General features: G+C 31.1%; 1 protein-coding gene across 4 annotated transcripts in view; it reads right to left on the bottom strand.

The window, feature by feature from the left end:
- Positions 1-16,395, bottom strand: part of LOC113551592 (protein prickle-like) — a 169,200-nt gene that overhangs the window by 30,648 nt on the left and 122,157 nt on the right. For all 4 annotated transcript variants that reach the window (XM_026953921.1, XM_026953923.1, XM_026953924.1 and 1 more), the window contains 2 exons: positions 15,758-16,271; positions 1,991-2,233 (listed from right to left, as the gene is read on the bottom strand). In XM_026953921.1, coding sequence (XP_026809722.1) covers positions 1,991-2,233; positions 15,758-16,271 — 757 coding nt within the window. The remainder of the gene's footprint in view (positions 1-1,990; positions 2,234-15,757; positions 16,272-16,395) is intronic.

Here is a 16,395-nt window from a genome sequence, read left to right on the forward strand (position 1 = left end):
CCAAATAAAATTTTATGTAAGTGAAGCAAGGCTAGGCTCAATAATTGTATATACACCTATACTTATAAATATACAATGATCATAAATCGCAATATTAATAACAATATTACAGGAATTATTGAGAACTAAATAGTTTTTTAATTATTTAATTATTTTAATATAGTTTTTAGTACATTCAACGACGTAATTATAAATTATTGACCTTCATGAAAATTTAGTTTAGGACTCCATTATATTAATGTCTATTTTATGCAATTATTGAAATTTACCAATTTTTAAATAATCGTCAAGTATAAATAATTTTAAACGTAATTGGCGCAAAGACCTATTACAATAAAAATAAAAATAAAAAAAAAAACAATTAATAAGCTAAATAAATCCTTCAGGATTTAATTCAAACTGAAAGTGTCATCACTGGATGGCTTCTTTCCCCAAATTATGTACTTCATGCTCTATTATTTTTTTCGTCTATCTTATAAGTTATATATTTATTATTTCCATGTTATGATATAGATTGTATATTTTCTTGTAAAAAAAAAAAGTTTAAATAATAAAAAATGTCTTCGATTTGAACGAATTCAAATAGGTAGTATTGTGATAGAACATGTTTTGATTATTTTCTATTATTTAAAAATGATTCAAATCAAAAGTATAATAAATATAAATAATTGTAGATATTAATTTAAATAATTTTCATTTAAAATTTATTTTACTAACGATTTATTTAATGATAATAATTTATATAAACAGTATTAACATTTTATCGTAATTAAAAAATACTTAATTATAAAAAAACCAAAGCGATACGTTTAGTTATTACAATTTTTGTACACAAGATTACTAATTATCAGTGAATAAAATTAACATTTAAACATCAGCTTCAATCGGAATTGTCGTTAATAAAAGGTAACATTTAATTAGATTATCATTTTCGAATTTATTAATATGTAACAGTAATAATACATATTAAGCCTTGGTGGTTAGGTAATTCAAAACAATATTGTCTATTCAATACACGTAAAGTATAGGTATCATGTACATAGTTATAATATATAAGTTGATATAAGCGTATATGACGCGCGCCGATGTATTGTGCAGTGTACCTTAGTACCTATATAATATGATATACCTACTCACCATGTGCAGTAAAATGGTTAGATATGCTGTTTTATATTTTAACATGTTTTCTGCTTATATCATATGTCTTATCACTGCAACTGCGGCAGTCACTGCAGTGATATATTATATTACTTGGGTGTAGAAATCTGTTAGCGCGTGCGTTATACATATACACACATAAGAAACAACCATTTTACAAACTAGTTGCCGAAGCTGTGTGCGTAGGCAAATGAAAAAAAAATATTTCTTATACGCCTATATAAGAACTACTACTACTATATTTTATATAGTATGAAATATAAAATAAATACATGTTATGATGTATACTAGGTAATCTGTTTAACCACGGATATACTGAGAAAATAGTTGTTGGTTTTAGGTTTCTAGCATACGTTTAAAACACTTGGCAATCTTTGTATCCATGCCGTGTTCGTCCGTTAGTTATCAGTTAATATAGTTACGATTGATAATATTAATTTTTTCATTTTATTATTAGTAAGTATTCATTATTCAAAACAATAAACTAGAAAATAATTTAACAAGAGTCTTATTAATATAAATACTTCAGTTGAAAATAGAAAATAACGGTTCTATTCAAAGTAAACTCATACATATGACATCAAAATATGAGTACTTGATATAAATTGATAAATGTATAGTAGTCAATATTAAAATATAGGTACTAAAATGTAAGTTATTTGTAACTGTATGGTTTTTAATAAATGTTACTTTATTTAATCTGTTATTTTTTTTTTATTTTTATATTAAATAAATATTTTAAGAAACCGTGATTGTTCTCAACTTAAAACATTATTGAAATTACAGCTATTAAATCGATTGCATTATTTATTATGTATCGTGTTTGACTTACGTTCGCACAAGGTATGTCAGCAACCAGCTGCTTGGCCACTCCACGTCCCAGAGCGTCGCGTTTCCTCTGCGCGCTGAACAGTCTCAGCTCTTTGCGTTCTTCGTCCGATAGCCCTCGACAGTACCGTACCTCATTATCGTGTGGTGGTAACTGTTGTAGGAGCTGCCTTACACGGTACCGCTCACCCGCCGAGTTAAGGTATGGCACTTTGTCTTCGGGCACGCCAGAGAAAAATAAGTGCACCTAGAAAACAGATGAAAATAAAACTAACTATTAGCGTATTGTAAATCAAACAAAAAAATCAGATTAATAGACTTGTCAAACATTCTGGGTTATTAAGCTTGTATTTTATTACTATTATAAAAATAATTAAATACATCATAATATTATACAATAGTGTAATTATTATATAATATTCTTATTTTTTTTTGTGATTCAATTAAATTTTTAAAATAATTAAATGCAATCACTAATTACTATATTATATTATTGATTTGTATGATCTGTATGATTAAAATGATTTAATAACAAGTATACATTTTATAATGTCGTATTCAAAATCGTTGGCAATCTTTTTGTTTTAGTGTAAAAAAAATAAAATTATTTTTTGGGTCATCGTCGTTCGCAATGTGTAACAAAAAAGGTAAAATGTCTGCAATGTATTGTGTGCGCCTACGACAATATCTAAAAACATCGATTTTCAATTTCACATCAAATAATGTTTGTCGTTGTTTATCATATTTTTCGTCAACAATAAATGTAACTGAAGTAAAAAAATGAGATAGTATTTTTTTTTTTTAACGGACGAGTACTTCAGATAACTACGTGTACATATGCATATTTGCGGTGCGTGTATTTATTTAGTTTCCCTATTTACCTTTAGGTTGTTGACAAATGTATATTTTCAAATTTATTAAGTAAGAGTAAAATGAAAAAAAATACGTTGTGTTACGAAATGTTTGACGTTTACATTCCCAACCAATCACAAAATATGGTTGCAAAATATTATATTTGGTTTGCATTTTTACTCTACACTACACTTTTGTAAGGGACATTTAATTAAATTTCGGGCACCTTTTGGTATTCAAAACTCAAATGCGCATTAATTAAATATCCTAAATATATTTGAAAACAAATATATATATAAATATATATATTTATATTTATTTTGTATACATTTATACATAACAAATTGAATTGTATTTATGCAATAAAATCATAAAAATGTAATGAATTATTCGGAACCACGAAAGGATGAATGCATTTTAAGGAGAACATTTCAGCAATGCATAACAATAATGTATAATATGTAAACATTTCATTCGCATTGCGCGAACCGTGTATGACGTGGGCCTAACCCACATACATATTATATTATATGGTATAGGTTGCAATAAAATTCCTTCGTTACAATAATTGTTCGAGTAACCGGTGGGTTTAAATCGAATTATTGATCTTGAAGGACACGTATCTTATATATCTAATGCAGTCGAGTATATGTTATAAATTATCGTCTAAAAATAACAGCCTCCGGAGATGTCCAATTAACTGTAAAAATTCTCGCCAATATTATAATATATGCATATAAACACATTTAACCCGATTAATTCACATTAATAAATTTATGATTAATTTAAGATTATATGCAAAAATTTATCGGGATTTCATTACTAGCCTCCAGATCTATCGTTGAATACGGTTTTCGATTCCATCAACAGTTGGGCGTGATTTGTTTAGAGCGTTTTATTAATTTGAACGAACGACGCGCGAGCGTTATTATTAAACAGTGATCGTTTTGAATACGATTATCATTAATCATCACGTGTGACAATATAGTTTTGGTTTTGTGCACACCGTTTTATACATAAAAAAATATATTCGTGTAATGCTTATTTAATACAAGTAAACTTTAATATTATAGATTTGAAAAGAAAAACAAAATTATAATAATAAAGATGACAATATTATTCCGTTCACGTTTGCGAGTTGTCTGAAAGACGATACGAACCTGAAATGGTTGAGATAAAAATAAAAAACAAAATCCTAATAACGTATAAATTATTATATATGATTATGTAATATATTGTATATTATGCTTATCGCAGTCGAAGTTTTCTAATTTCCACCTGTGCACATAAGGATGTAAGATGTCTAGCATACGTAATTTTCTCGTCCGCTCTGGGAAATTTTATCAATTCGGAGATGGGGGGGGGGGAGCACGCATAACTATTAGATACAACACATGTCACTATAGAAAAAACTTACCTTTTACGTGCTATTTGACATTTTTAATTATAATTATAATATTAATTTGGTCTTATAATAGTTTTATATTTAGGTTTATATCTCAAATTGAAATAAATTAACCAACCGGTATATACACGATTGGATGATTCGTCATGTATTTCAAAACGCGTTATTTATGACTTTATGAGACATCATTATATTATAACACAGTACACACAGTGTTAGTTGCATGTAGGCATCTTAATGTCGATTAAATACATAGTATAATATATTCTGGTTAAATATTATGCTCATTGATTACGCAGTGGTAAGAAAAAAAAGTGACTAAACACGTTTCCGTAGATAGAACTAGCGGCGTAATTATGTACTTTATATTATTGAATTATAATTGAACCTACGATTTGTTTCTGAGCTATAAAATAAGTTTTAAGACTTGTGTCATTAGGCTATGATTTCGATGTTGATAATTATTTTGCTTTCCTAGCCTATTACTTAGTTACGTCATTGGATGAGACTACAGCACTACACGTCTACACCGTGTTCGGTGAAAAAAAATTGTATTTCGCCGCATCGGATGCACCCTAGTGCGGCTGAACGACATGGTTAGAATAGAGATCACAGGATTCGCTGAACGTTGTAGCTAGGGCACGGCGTTACAATAATATGAAATTAATACTCGTACACAATAATAATTGTCGACGCGACGGTGCGATCTAACTAGTCTGTTTCGACGGATATACGAAATAAGGATATACCTATACCCATTACCCTATATCTATGCGCCGCGGAGTGCGTTTGTATAATAATAATTATAGTATACTACCTATAAAATATATAATGTATTATATAATATGTGTCGCTCGTGGTAGACGACGCGTTTGTTAATAACAATGGAACGTCGTAATTACTCGGACGGTAATTTATGGACGTTTGTCCGGGCGTCGGCATACCTATAGTTATATGTATCGGCAGGCGCGTGCTATATATTAACGCTGTGCGCATGGAGTCCTGCCGATCGGACGTACGACAAATGATATTCGCTGCGCAATCATAATAATATATTATACTGTGTATATTCTATATAATATATACAGGATCTCGATGTCACTGTAGTATGTATGTATATATATATATATATTATGTACAGGGTAATTTACTAAATATGCTAATCCTCATTTCTTCCTTTAAAAATTAAAATTTTTAAAATTACGATTTTGGGAATTTTTTAATACATTTAAATTATTGATTTTTTTTTTATTACTTAAAAAGTGTCCTGTAGTGATACTAACTCCTATTTTTGATAAGTTTAATGTTATTTGAAGGATAAAATGTTTGAATTAAAGAAAAGTATTTAACCTTAATTAAAATATTTAAAAATGGTTTTCACAAATTATAAAACAGATGTAATCTAGTATTATTTTATTATACATAATAAATATAGGATCATTTTTAACATATTTTGAATGTTGACATTTTTCAAGTTACTTGAGTATTCTCATATTCTAAACCCATTATCATCAACGTAATATCCTTTAGTACTCAACATTAAATAACTCAAAAACTACTTGTTCAAATTTTGATTCAGATTCGTCAACATTTTTATAAAAATTGTCCGCTAAAAAATATACAGTAGAATAGGAAGGTTTTTATTTGAAAAATGTAAGTTCTTATCTCCACAACACACTCATTAAGAAGTACAACAAAACTTAATAATTTGAAAATGTGGTTTAAAGTATACTTAAAAATTTTAAAAATCAAATTTTGATTAATTGCTTATTGAAGAAAAAAAGGGATGAGCATGTTTGGTGAACCACCCTGTATATTTGTACAGACGGCGATAAAGGACGACACGATGACTGGAAAACTGACGTGCAGAATCGCGATGGCGTGCAAACCTATGGATATTGGTGTGAATTGATGGTAGTAATAGGGTCTGGTTTTGCGCGGGGGAAATGATAAATCGCCCTGGGAATTGACACGAGTCCGTCGAAAACACGCATAATGTAGTGTATATAGTTTGTAGGTAAATAAATTCACTTCGCTGTGCTAAACTTATACATAATACATTTATGTATATATATATATAATATTATATTTTGTATTGAACTGTACACGTGATATATTATAATACATATAAATGGTTTAACTATGATATATACTAATATACGTATTACATTATTATTTTTCATCTCAAAGTGATGTGGAAAGAAGTCGTCTTAGACAAGTCTAGAGAATTGCAAAAACTGCTGAAAATTCGAAAATGGTACGAATAATTTTAATTTAATTTTTATTTTTTATAAAAATGACTATGAAACACTTATCATTAAAATCTTCACGGATTGTTTCGAGTGTTTTATCTAATACATTTGTTGAAAGTAAATTGTTATACATATGTTCTGGATTTTTTATCGCCAAGGTTCATAGAATTTGATGCGTATATGATTTTAACACAAGTAGATAATGTAGAAGCAATTCGCGTTGTACCTATCTGGACCTATCGGACACAGATTTAAACGGACCAACAAGCTCTCGTAACGTTGCAAGAAAAACAGAATAAAACTTTTCCTTTTTATGTATTACAATAATATTATGCGAGGTGTACATATTATTTTAATACGTTAAAATCAAACGGCCGCAGGGGGAGAGCGATATATCTCACGCATGGGCGTATACGTGTGTATACGTAGGAATAATATAATAATATGCACTGCTCTGCACCAGAGTAGTATAAGGAACCACACTACAGGTCCCGACACGTTTTTCTATATACATAATATAATATAATATTATATTATATATTATTCATACACATATATACCAAACAGTAATTACTGCGTATGATTAATGTTAATGCATAATATAGAGAAGTCGCGGTTGTGTTAAGATGATGGGGAGGGGGTTAGCCCGCTGGGTAGCGTGCGCAGTCCAGTCGCCGATGAATCCTTGATGCTGTAGCAGCTGCATAGCATCACCAGAAAAGTCACAGCAGACTTGTTGCAGTCTACGTATATATATAAAATAATATTGTTATTATAACATAATATCGGTACGTATACATGCAAGCGATTTCATGTACGCGTTGTTATTATTATTATTACCATCATCTGGATATGTCGAATGCAAGTCAGCCACTAATATCGTTTACGGGTAAATGTTCTATATGTGAAGGTAAAGACAAAAACACGCACTCGTATCATACACACGCACATACTCGTCGACACATCATCGTATATCGTATATTATCTTTATCATTATCATTATATATATTTATATATATATATAATAAATCTTCTGTATGTATGTATGTTACTGAACTTCTCTTAAACAGTTGAATCAATTTTAAAGACATTTTTTGTGTATGTTGTAATAGATCCTAGAGTATTTTGATATGGATCTGCCTTAAATGATATACGTGTGAATCCTAGATTTCTATGATATCGGAACCTTTCATCCGTTCGTCATGTGTTATTTTTAAATGAAAGAGCACACCATGGAGTAAGTTTTCAGCATAGCTTTATAGATTAAACTCCGTCTACGAAATATTGAGTAATAAAATATGAACATATCAATGATGACATTTATCCAGAAAAAACCTTTCAATTTAATGCAAAAAATCGTAAAACTTTTTCCCCGGTGAAGATTAATACAAATAGGAATATTGTCAATATTGTACTAACATAAATTTTTTTAGTTAATCTTAATGAAACAATGATCATACTCAAAGAACAATTTATTCATCTATGCTCTTGATCATAAAAGCAAATAATATAGTTTATGAATAAATATTAGAAGAATACTTAAAAAAAAAATTTAGTTTGACACCTGTCATCTGAGAGAAAAATAATTTTTTTTAAATGCTACTTTTAAATAATCAAAAATATTTATTCGGGCAACATCGAGATAGCTATGTAAAGTGCTAATGCTCTTGATTTTTAATTATAAAATTCACCCATAAATCAAACTACAATGTTTGGATGTTAACGCACTGTTTAAAATATACATAGTATATTTATATATTTGTCGACATATTAAAATATTAATTTTAAACATTGCTTTTGTGATTACATATTTTAAAACTTATAAAATTAAACTAATAACTAATAAATATTAAAAAAATACATTATTAAAAACTAATTTTTGTTTTTATAGTATAAAATAATATAAATACACGCTTATTAATTTTTACGTTACCATTTTCATTTTTTGTACGAAATTAAAAGTATTTGCGTAACATTCGATTTGAAATTAAATAATTCGTTAGTAAAAAGTCGTTGTTGAAATTGCACGCTCAGAAATTATAAATAAATATTGTAGAGGGATTTTTTTTAGTTTTCACCAAAGTGGTTATAATAAGAATTTGACGCTTTTGTGCAGCTTTATCACGTTACCTGTTGTATTATGTGTATTATGTCAACGCACAACGGAGGTATTTTATAGGTGATGGTTAAGTACAAGTTTTTTTTATATGTTATTAATTATAATTATATTTATTTTTCAACTTGTACGTATGATAGTACAATATAACATTTTAAATGTATAATGATATTTGTTAGGGCCAGTCTACACTATCCATTCTTATTGGTTCGTCTCAAATACATTGCAAGTTTAGGGTTAGGTTAAGTGTAGACCGGCGCTTAGTTATTTCCAAGCTATAATTAGTCGTCGCGGCTAACCTAAGTGACGAGCCGCAACGACTACCTTTTTATGAAACAGGCCAATGACTAGTCGCAGTTTGGAAACTGTGTCTTAAGAGGTCATTAATATGAAGGAGTATAGCCGACCTGTCTTATATATTTGATGCAATTTGCCCCGATGATGGCTATGATGATGACGAGAAGATATGAAGATGTTTTCATCGTTTTGAATATTTCTAGGTTATATGCTGTATATATCGCACGCTAGATACTCGTATAAACAGACATAACATTTTCACATAACAAAAATGACGTACTCTTACCTATATAATATATATATAAATAGAGCTAAGAAGGGATGTCGAGATGAAACCGCGAATTGTAAAGAACGTTTCTTGAGTCGGCAGAGATTTTTTTTTCATTACGGACGCAGTAAAAAGACGGCTATATATTATATATGTAATATGTACATATATATCGTTTATATATATATATATACATATATATAAACACTGGGCTAAGGCTTAAGGAAAACCACAGACGAGAACCTGCAGCTACGACGCGGGTATCTTTCACCCATTTCACTCGCACACACACGTACACTGTCCAACCATCCTCTTCCCCCCTTCAACCATGGCGTAATAATGCATCATATGTATATGGACAAATACTGTGTGCCTTCGTATATATTTATATAATGTATATATAGACATATTATAGTCTCACAAACAACACAGCAACCGCCGCAGAGAAAGAAAAATGTTTTTTTCCCTTCTTTTCTTTTTTTTCCGTTTGGTATCAAATAGTTGTACAAAGATACGAAAAAACCCATACGAAAGACCAACAAAAACATTTACATATACGATGGTGAACGTTTATACAATAAAGGATGTAAAGAGAAATGGAGTATAATTTTGTGGAATCTTCGTTGGATATCGTCACGGTTTTTACTGTAAACTCAGTTATAGTTTACCCCGTCGTGAATACAACACTTGAAAGGATGTGTTATTGTACGTTTAAGGGGTTATTAATAGTGAAAAGGAAGATGACAGACGTATAGTACCTATAACGATTCAATTTTGTGTTCTCGTTGTTTTTTTACGTGGATTACTAATAATTAATTGGTGCTAAAAATATATCTTTATAATAGTATAATATAGTACAGTATAGCTAGTATAAACGTATATTTGTGTAGTATGTCATCATATGTGCATAATTCAAATAAGACGATGAGGAAACTTTGTCGTTAAATTGTATAGATACATCAATTTTTCGTTGTCAGTACTATATACAGATCAGCAATTACAAAGCACTATACGTTTATCATTCAAATGTATTATACGAGTATAATCACATTCTGGAGAGTGTTAATTTGAATATAAATAGTTTTATTTTAATTCAGACAGCATGGTAGGTGTACCCATACTTTACAGACCTAAGTATTTTTTTCTTTATTATTTCGACAAAGACGGCGAAATCAACCGTTTGATCACTTGTGTTGTCTAGATAGTAGATAGTATAACAATGCACCGCGAATACTTTTACCGGGTAGCTTAAGCAAACTATTCTTTAGTAGGTGTCTTTCGACAAAACTCATTAGCATACCTTGACTTTTTACAATGCAGTCATAAAGCGAATAACCAGCAGCAGCTCTTCCTTATGAAAATATTTATCTTGAGCGTTTGAAACTATTTACATTTTCAAACGAAACTTTTCAATATATTATATAGAGGCACCTTTCAAACGTTTCAATGAAATTTGCATATCTGTATATTATTGTCGTTTAAAAATATTTAAAATGTAAACGTTTCATTGTTGTGAAGTTTCGTATACTATTTGGATGTACCATTGTTGTACAAAGGCTTATAATAATTTTTAATGTATTTGATTAAATACCTATACAGTATACGACTATTTAAAAATTAAAAAAATATATTACAATGTTAATGCATACCTATACGGTAAAACGTAACATAAAATAGCCATAGTATCGCCGCAAACAGTATAGAAGTCGCGAGTCTCAATTAAAAAAATGAAAAGATCCATCGATCAGAAATTACGTGTATTTAAAAGTTAATCAATCGGTTAAACTGTTCCTATAGGTTTGAAATTGATTTATGAGATTTTAACGATTCGATATATTAATCAAAAACACGCAGGCAATATATATATATATATATATATATATACATATAGGTAAGCAAACTAAATTTTTTTTTCATTCCTTCGGGATTTCGGTTTAATCCGATAGAATAATATATAGTATTCTATATTCTATATTATGGTTTGTAGTATACCGTAGTCGTTTTGACGGAGGAATGCGTTGTGTGTGCTCACCGCCGCACCGGTCGGAGCCAACCACTAATTGGTCGGTTAACAACGCATTTCCCCTTCGGCTACACATAACACTGCGTCGATTTAGACCGGGTGGTCGGAGATATCAAAAAAATAAAAAACAAAGAACTGGAAAATAATATATCAATCGCTTTGTATTATTATAACGGGTCACATATATATATATATATATATATACATATGTGATATATACATATTAGGTATATAGTGTACAGGATGAAGATGGATACCCGAGAAACTAAATAATATGTACATATTCAACAGTTGACGGGGTAGTTATTGATATGTTTAAAATGTAAACGCTAGGTGCACTTTTTAAGAATAATAACGATGTTGCTCAATAATGAATATTATATAAAATACACAGTACAACTATTGATTGAAATTGGGTTGATTGACTAATAAAATAATAGCTAGTTTATTTCGGTGCAACAACACTCAAAAGTACCACCGGAAAGTTTCGACTTTAACCTATATTTTCGTTTGAAATTATATTGGGATTAATGTGATTTGTTCGGTCCGTCGACTTGTTTTATCCTAGGTCTTTATATTATATAATATGATATTATACGCTCAATTACTTACTTATCTATATTGCTGCGTAGTTAATAGTATAGAAATATACTAAACAGTGAAAACTCTCTATAACGGATGTTAAGGAACCACGAGACTTCTTTCATTATAGATTTTTTGTTATAGAAAAGGTTTCCAAAAATTTGCTTGATCCAAATCTTCAATGTCGGTATCCTAATTGTTTTCCAAGAACTTTTTTCTGTTTCAAATATTAACTACGATGGAGGAGCTGAATCAACCAAAACGTCTTCCGACATCGCTCTTCTTTTCAACATTTTTCATTACACATATTAAAGCAATTTTTTGATCACAATGTTTTTTTTTTTTTTTACTTGCCACATTCGTTAATGAATGTTAGCGAACTAAATCGACGATAATGTATTTAATATTATTTACTAATTACACATACATTTAATTACTTTTTTGTATTAATGAATGAAAAACATTATTTCGTTATTGAGAGTAACTAATTCGTTACGGAGAATGATCTAGTGTAGATACGGGTTATAAAGCAAACCAATCATTATAAGTAATGTTAATTTAATAAAGAGATTTTTGTTGTACAACAAAAGCGTTATAAAGAATTTTTACTATAATCTGCGATAAATAAAGTCATATTACATAAATAATATACAAATGTATGATATTTTAGTGCTCTTCGCGTCACCGCGTAAGACAGTTTTTCATCTCGTGACGACTTCATTACGCGAGCAAAAAACGAATATTTTTGTGGTAAAGTTTGTATAATATTAATATGTTCCTTCCTCTGTACTGAAAATGAACTTGGGACGACACGCTCTTTGTCTGTTAGACCGCGAGAAAGCTGCGGCAGCGCGGTGTCCCTAGAGTGCCGCTCACGTCTCGCAACAAACGGACCGAAATAAAAAGGAAAAAAAGAGAAATGTATGTATGGGGGAGAGAGAAAGAGAGACGGATAAATACGTTCGTCAGGACGAAGTGGCTTGTACATAATACGTTTTTTCTTTTCTCTCTCGCAGCCGTCGCGGGTCTCGCGGAAACGCGCGAAGATCTATAGATCCGCCGTGGCTGTAGGGCATATAATAGAGCGGCTATGGCGCGTGTGTGTGTGTGTATGTGTGAGTATTCGAAGGAAACACAACAAACCTCGACGACCGTACGACCGTTATTTGTCGTGCCTAATGACGTATCACGTAACGCGACGGTTTCCCTGCCGCCGCCGTTGTCGGGCGAAACGCCCCGGGGAGACCCGAGACGCCATCGTCCACGAAAGTAAATCGGTATTGTATTCTATATAATTCCTTTAAAAGCAGGGCGAACCATCGTTGTCGGTATTTCGCTACCCTCCCGACGAATGCTTGAGATTTTATTAAGATACCGACCGCGGCGATGCTCAAGCGGGTGGTTTAACCGCGGGAAGCGATTATAAAAAGGGCAATTAACTGCCACGACCCGATAATATCCGATATCATTATATTGTTGGCTGGCCGACTGCACAGAGAAGAAAAATGTAAATGTGCATTCGGTGGGATCTTACGACTCACACGATATCGTTATGGAATTTTAACCTTACATGTGAAAATGTAGAGTACACGGAAAATTTTTTTTGTGAAACAGCTAGGCTTTAATAAATCTCATAGCCTATAGGCAATAAACAGTATTTTTAAATTAATTTTATTCAGCATTTAAAAATATTTGCTACTTTATATTATTCTAAGGTGATAAAATCATTAATTTGGTCTAATCTTATAAAAAATGTATATATATATTTATTGATAAGATATTATCATACGTATGTAATATATATTATTTATAATGACATTGTTTCTTATATTATAATCATAATTGAATTATATTAATTTGTATCAAAGTTGTATTATTGATCACACGATTTTATTTAAATCATTCGCCTTCTTAGAAATTGAATTAAATACTAACTTATAACGTTATTCTACAGTATTTATAACATGATAAACAATTAACATGTAAAATAATATTCCTGTGTGATATGAGGGAATAATAGCATTACGAGATACGTATTAATTAAATTAAAACAGTTGTTGTTTATTAAGTCATCAAAACATTGAGTTTCAATTATTCTGTTTGAAACACGTTTATATGAGTAATTATTATTGTTATAAGTTTTTGTTTCGAAAGTCTAATGCGCCGAAAATTTTACTTCGACGACATATTTATTCAGCCGGATATACCTATGTAATATGTATGAATATACTTATATATGTATATTATAATATACGATAAATAACATAGTATAGGTGAGCCATTTTTCATTTAATAATGAGTTTATTTAAATTCTGATTTTTTGAATATTTAAATATCCTTTATAAAAACTATACTGTTTTCAAAATATTTATATTTTTTGCGCTACATAAAGAATGTCTTGAGGCAATACAAATTTATGTTTTTCAAATAAGAATAACCCCTTTTCATAGTAAATTATTTTCGAAAATAATATTTTGAGAATTTCGATGTAACCAATTTAAAATTTGAACTGGTAGTAGTTTTTCAGTTACTTATAATTTTTTCCAAATCCATGATCAAAGTTAAATAATTTGAAAACTATACATTCGAATTTTGATTTAGATACATCAATATTTTCAGAAAAATTATGCATCTAACGATTTATAGTAGAATAAGAGACGGATGGAGGTTCTCATCTTTAAAAAACAAATGTTTATATCTCCATAAGATACTCCTTAAGTAGTACAAAAAAATCGCATGAACCTTATTCTTTGGCCATGGTCTTTAAGTTGAAATTTCCAAAAAACAAGATTATGAATAATTGCATTATCGAAGAAAAAAGAGGATAAGTATGCTTGGTGAATCACTACCCTGTACGCGCCATCCCACCACCACAAAATCCGTTTTGTCATCATTTATTCGAATGCGTTGGCGTGTACACGATAATTAACCGCGTATACCAAAACGACGAAACAAAACATTTTGCACGGTTATTTTGGCAGAGACTAGAAAATGCGGTTCGGTTGACGGTACAGATCAAAGGACTATACGCAATCCGGTGCATTATACACAACGACTATAACATATATATATATAAGCACGCGCGCACGCGTCGTGGGTTGGATTGTATTATTATTATTCCATCTGACGGAAATATGCAGTTGACAGTCGCGGCGGCAACGAAATTTGTTTGAAGTATTGTTAAACGGCGATGCCATTGGACATGTAGTAATATACGCATAATATGAAATATTTTGATGTCGTACGCGTAGGTATAGTTCACGGCGTAGTCCCTATAATTCGTGTACGTAATACACATCACGAATAATATCAATGGACGAAAATTTTGTTGTTTAATGGGTTTTTGGTCGTTCGTGTTTTAATCATTTATTTTATTTATTAATTGCTTGTATCGCTAATGATAGACAAAACAATTTCGGTATGATTACCTAACACTGTATTACAGTAATACTCGTTATGTATACGCCGGATAAACTATTAAAAAGAGTTGAAACGTTTGAGGCTGTCGACGATATTGTAATTAAGTAGCTTTTGACATATAAACGTGTGAATAAATAATTATTGTTTGAATATTATCGATTAAAATTTAACAAAAATTACTTCGTATCGGACTTTCAATACCTATCTATTTACATTTAAATGACGTTTTGAAACTGTCACAAAATATGGCTCATTTAAGTTAAACGCGTATATCTTATTCAATTTTACTGTTTCGTTTGTGTCGAATTCGAAAATAATATATCCTTACTCTACCAGCAATATGAATTAAAACCGATTTACGAAAGAAATAAAAAACAAAAAAACAGGTTTTGCGCGTCAAGTCCACAAGAATGTGTATAATAACTATATAGCGTAATATATTATATTATATTGTAGTCATCTTGACGGGTATAAAAGAGCCGAATTCGATTTTTACTTTGATATTATTAATAATAATTAGGTATTTTATAGTGATACAATAAATATAGGTACTGACCTGATCTGGTCTGAGTCCGGCGGGCACCCACGTGTACTCTTCTAGCGCACACCCGGAATCGTCGTCGGAGTGTGAGTGTCGCTGTTGCGGATCGCCACCACCCGCCGTGGCCGTCACCGCCGCATGAGAGTGGTGCGGATGGTGGTGGTGGTGGTGGTGATGGTTTGCAGCGACAGCCAACGGGTCTTTACGACCGGTGGCTGTGGCCACTGACGCTGTGGACGTGGCCATCGCGCCCACGGCTACTGTGGCGGCCAGCAGCTTCTCGTAACCACCGATTGCTTGGTCGTAACCCGGCGGGCCTGTGGGTAAAGGCGGCAATGGTGGCGGAGGCGTGCCCCGCTTGACGGCGGTCACCGTCGCCGCCGCCGACGACGACATTATCGACGCGGCACTACTTCCTGCACACGAGGCCGTTTCGGTGACCTTTAGCTGTTGTCGGTAGTGGTCGTTATTGTGGTTGACGCCACTGCTGTGGTCGTCCCGTGGACAGTTACAGTTCCGGCACACTTGTCTGAAAAACGACGTAAAACCAAAAATAAATAAATATTCCAAAGCTCTTATACCAAACGTTAAAATAGTATATATTTTTTTTACTTTGAACTAAACAAATCATTTTTCCCAAGTTTAAAATGAGT

The sequence above is a fragment of the Rhopalosiphum maidis genome, chromosome 2 (assembly GCF_003676215.2).
Source record: "Rhopalosiphum maidis isolate BTI-1 chromosome 2, ASM367621v3, whole genome shotgun sequence".
Taxonomy (NCBI): Eukaryota; Metazoa; Arthropoda; class Insecta; order Hemiptera; family Aphididae; genus Rhopalosiphum; species Rhopalosiphum maidis.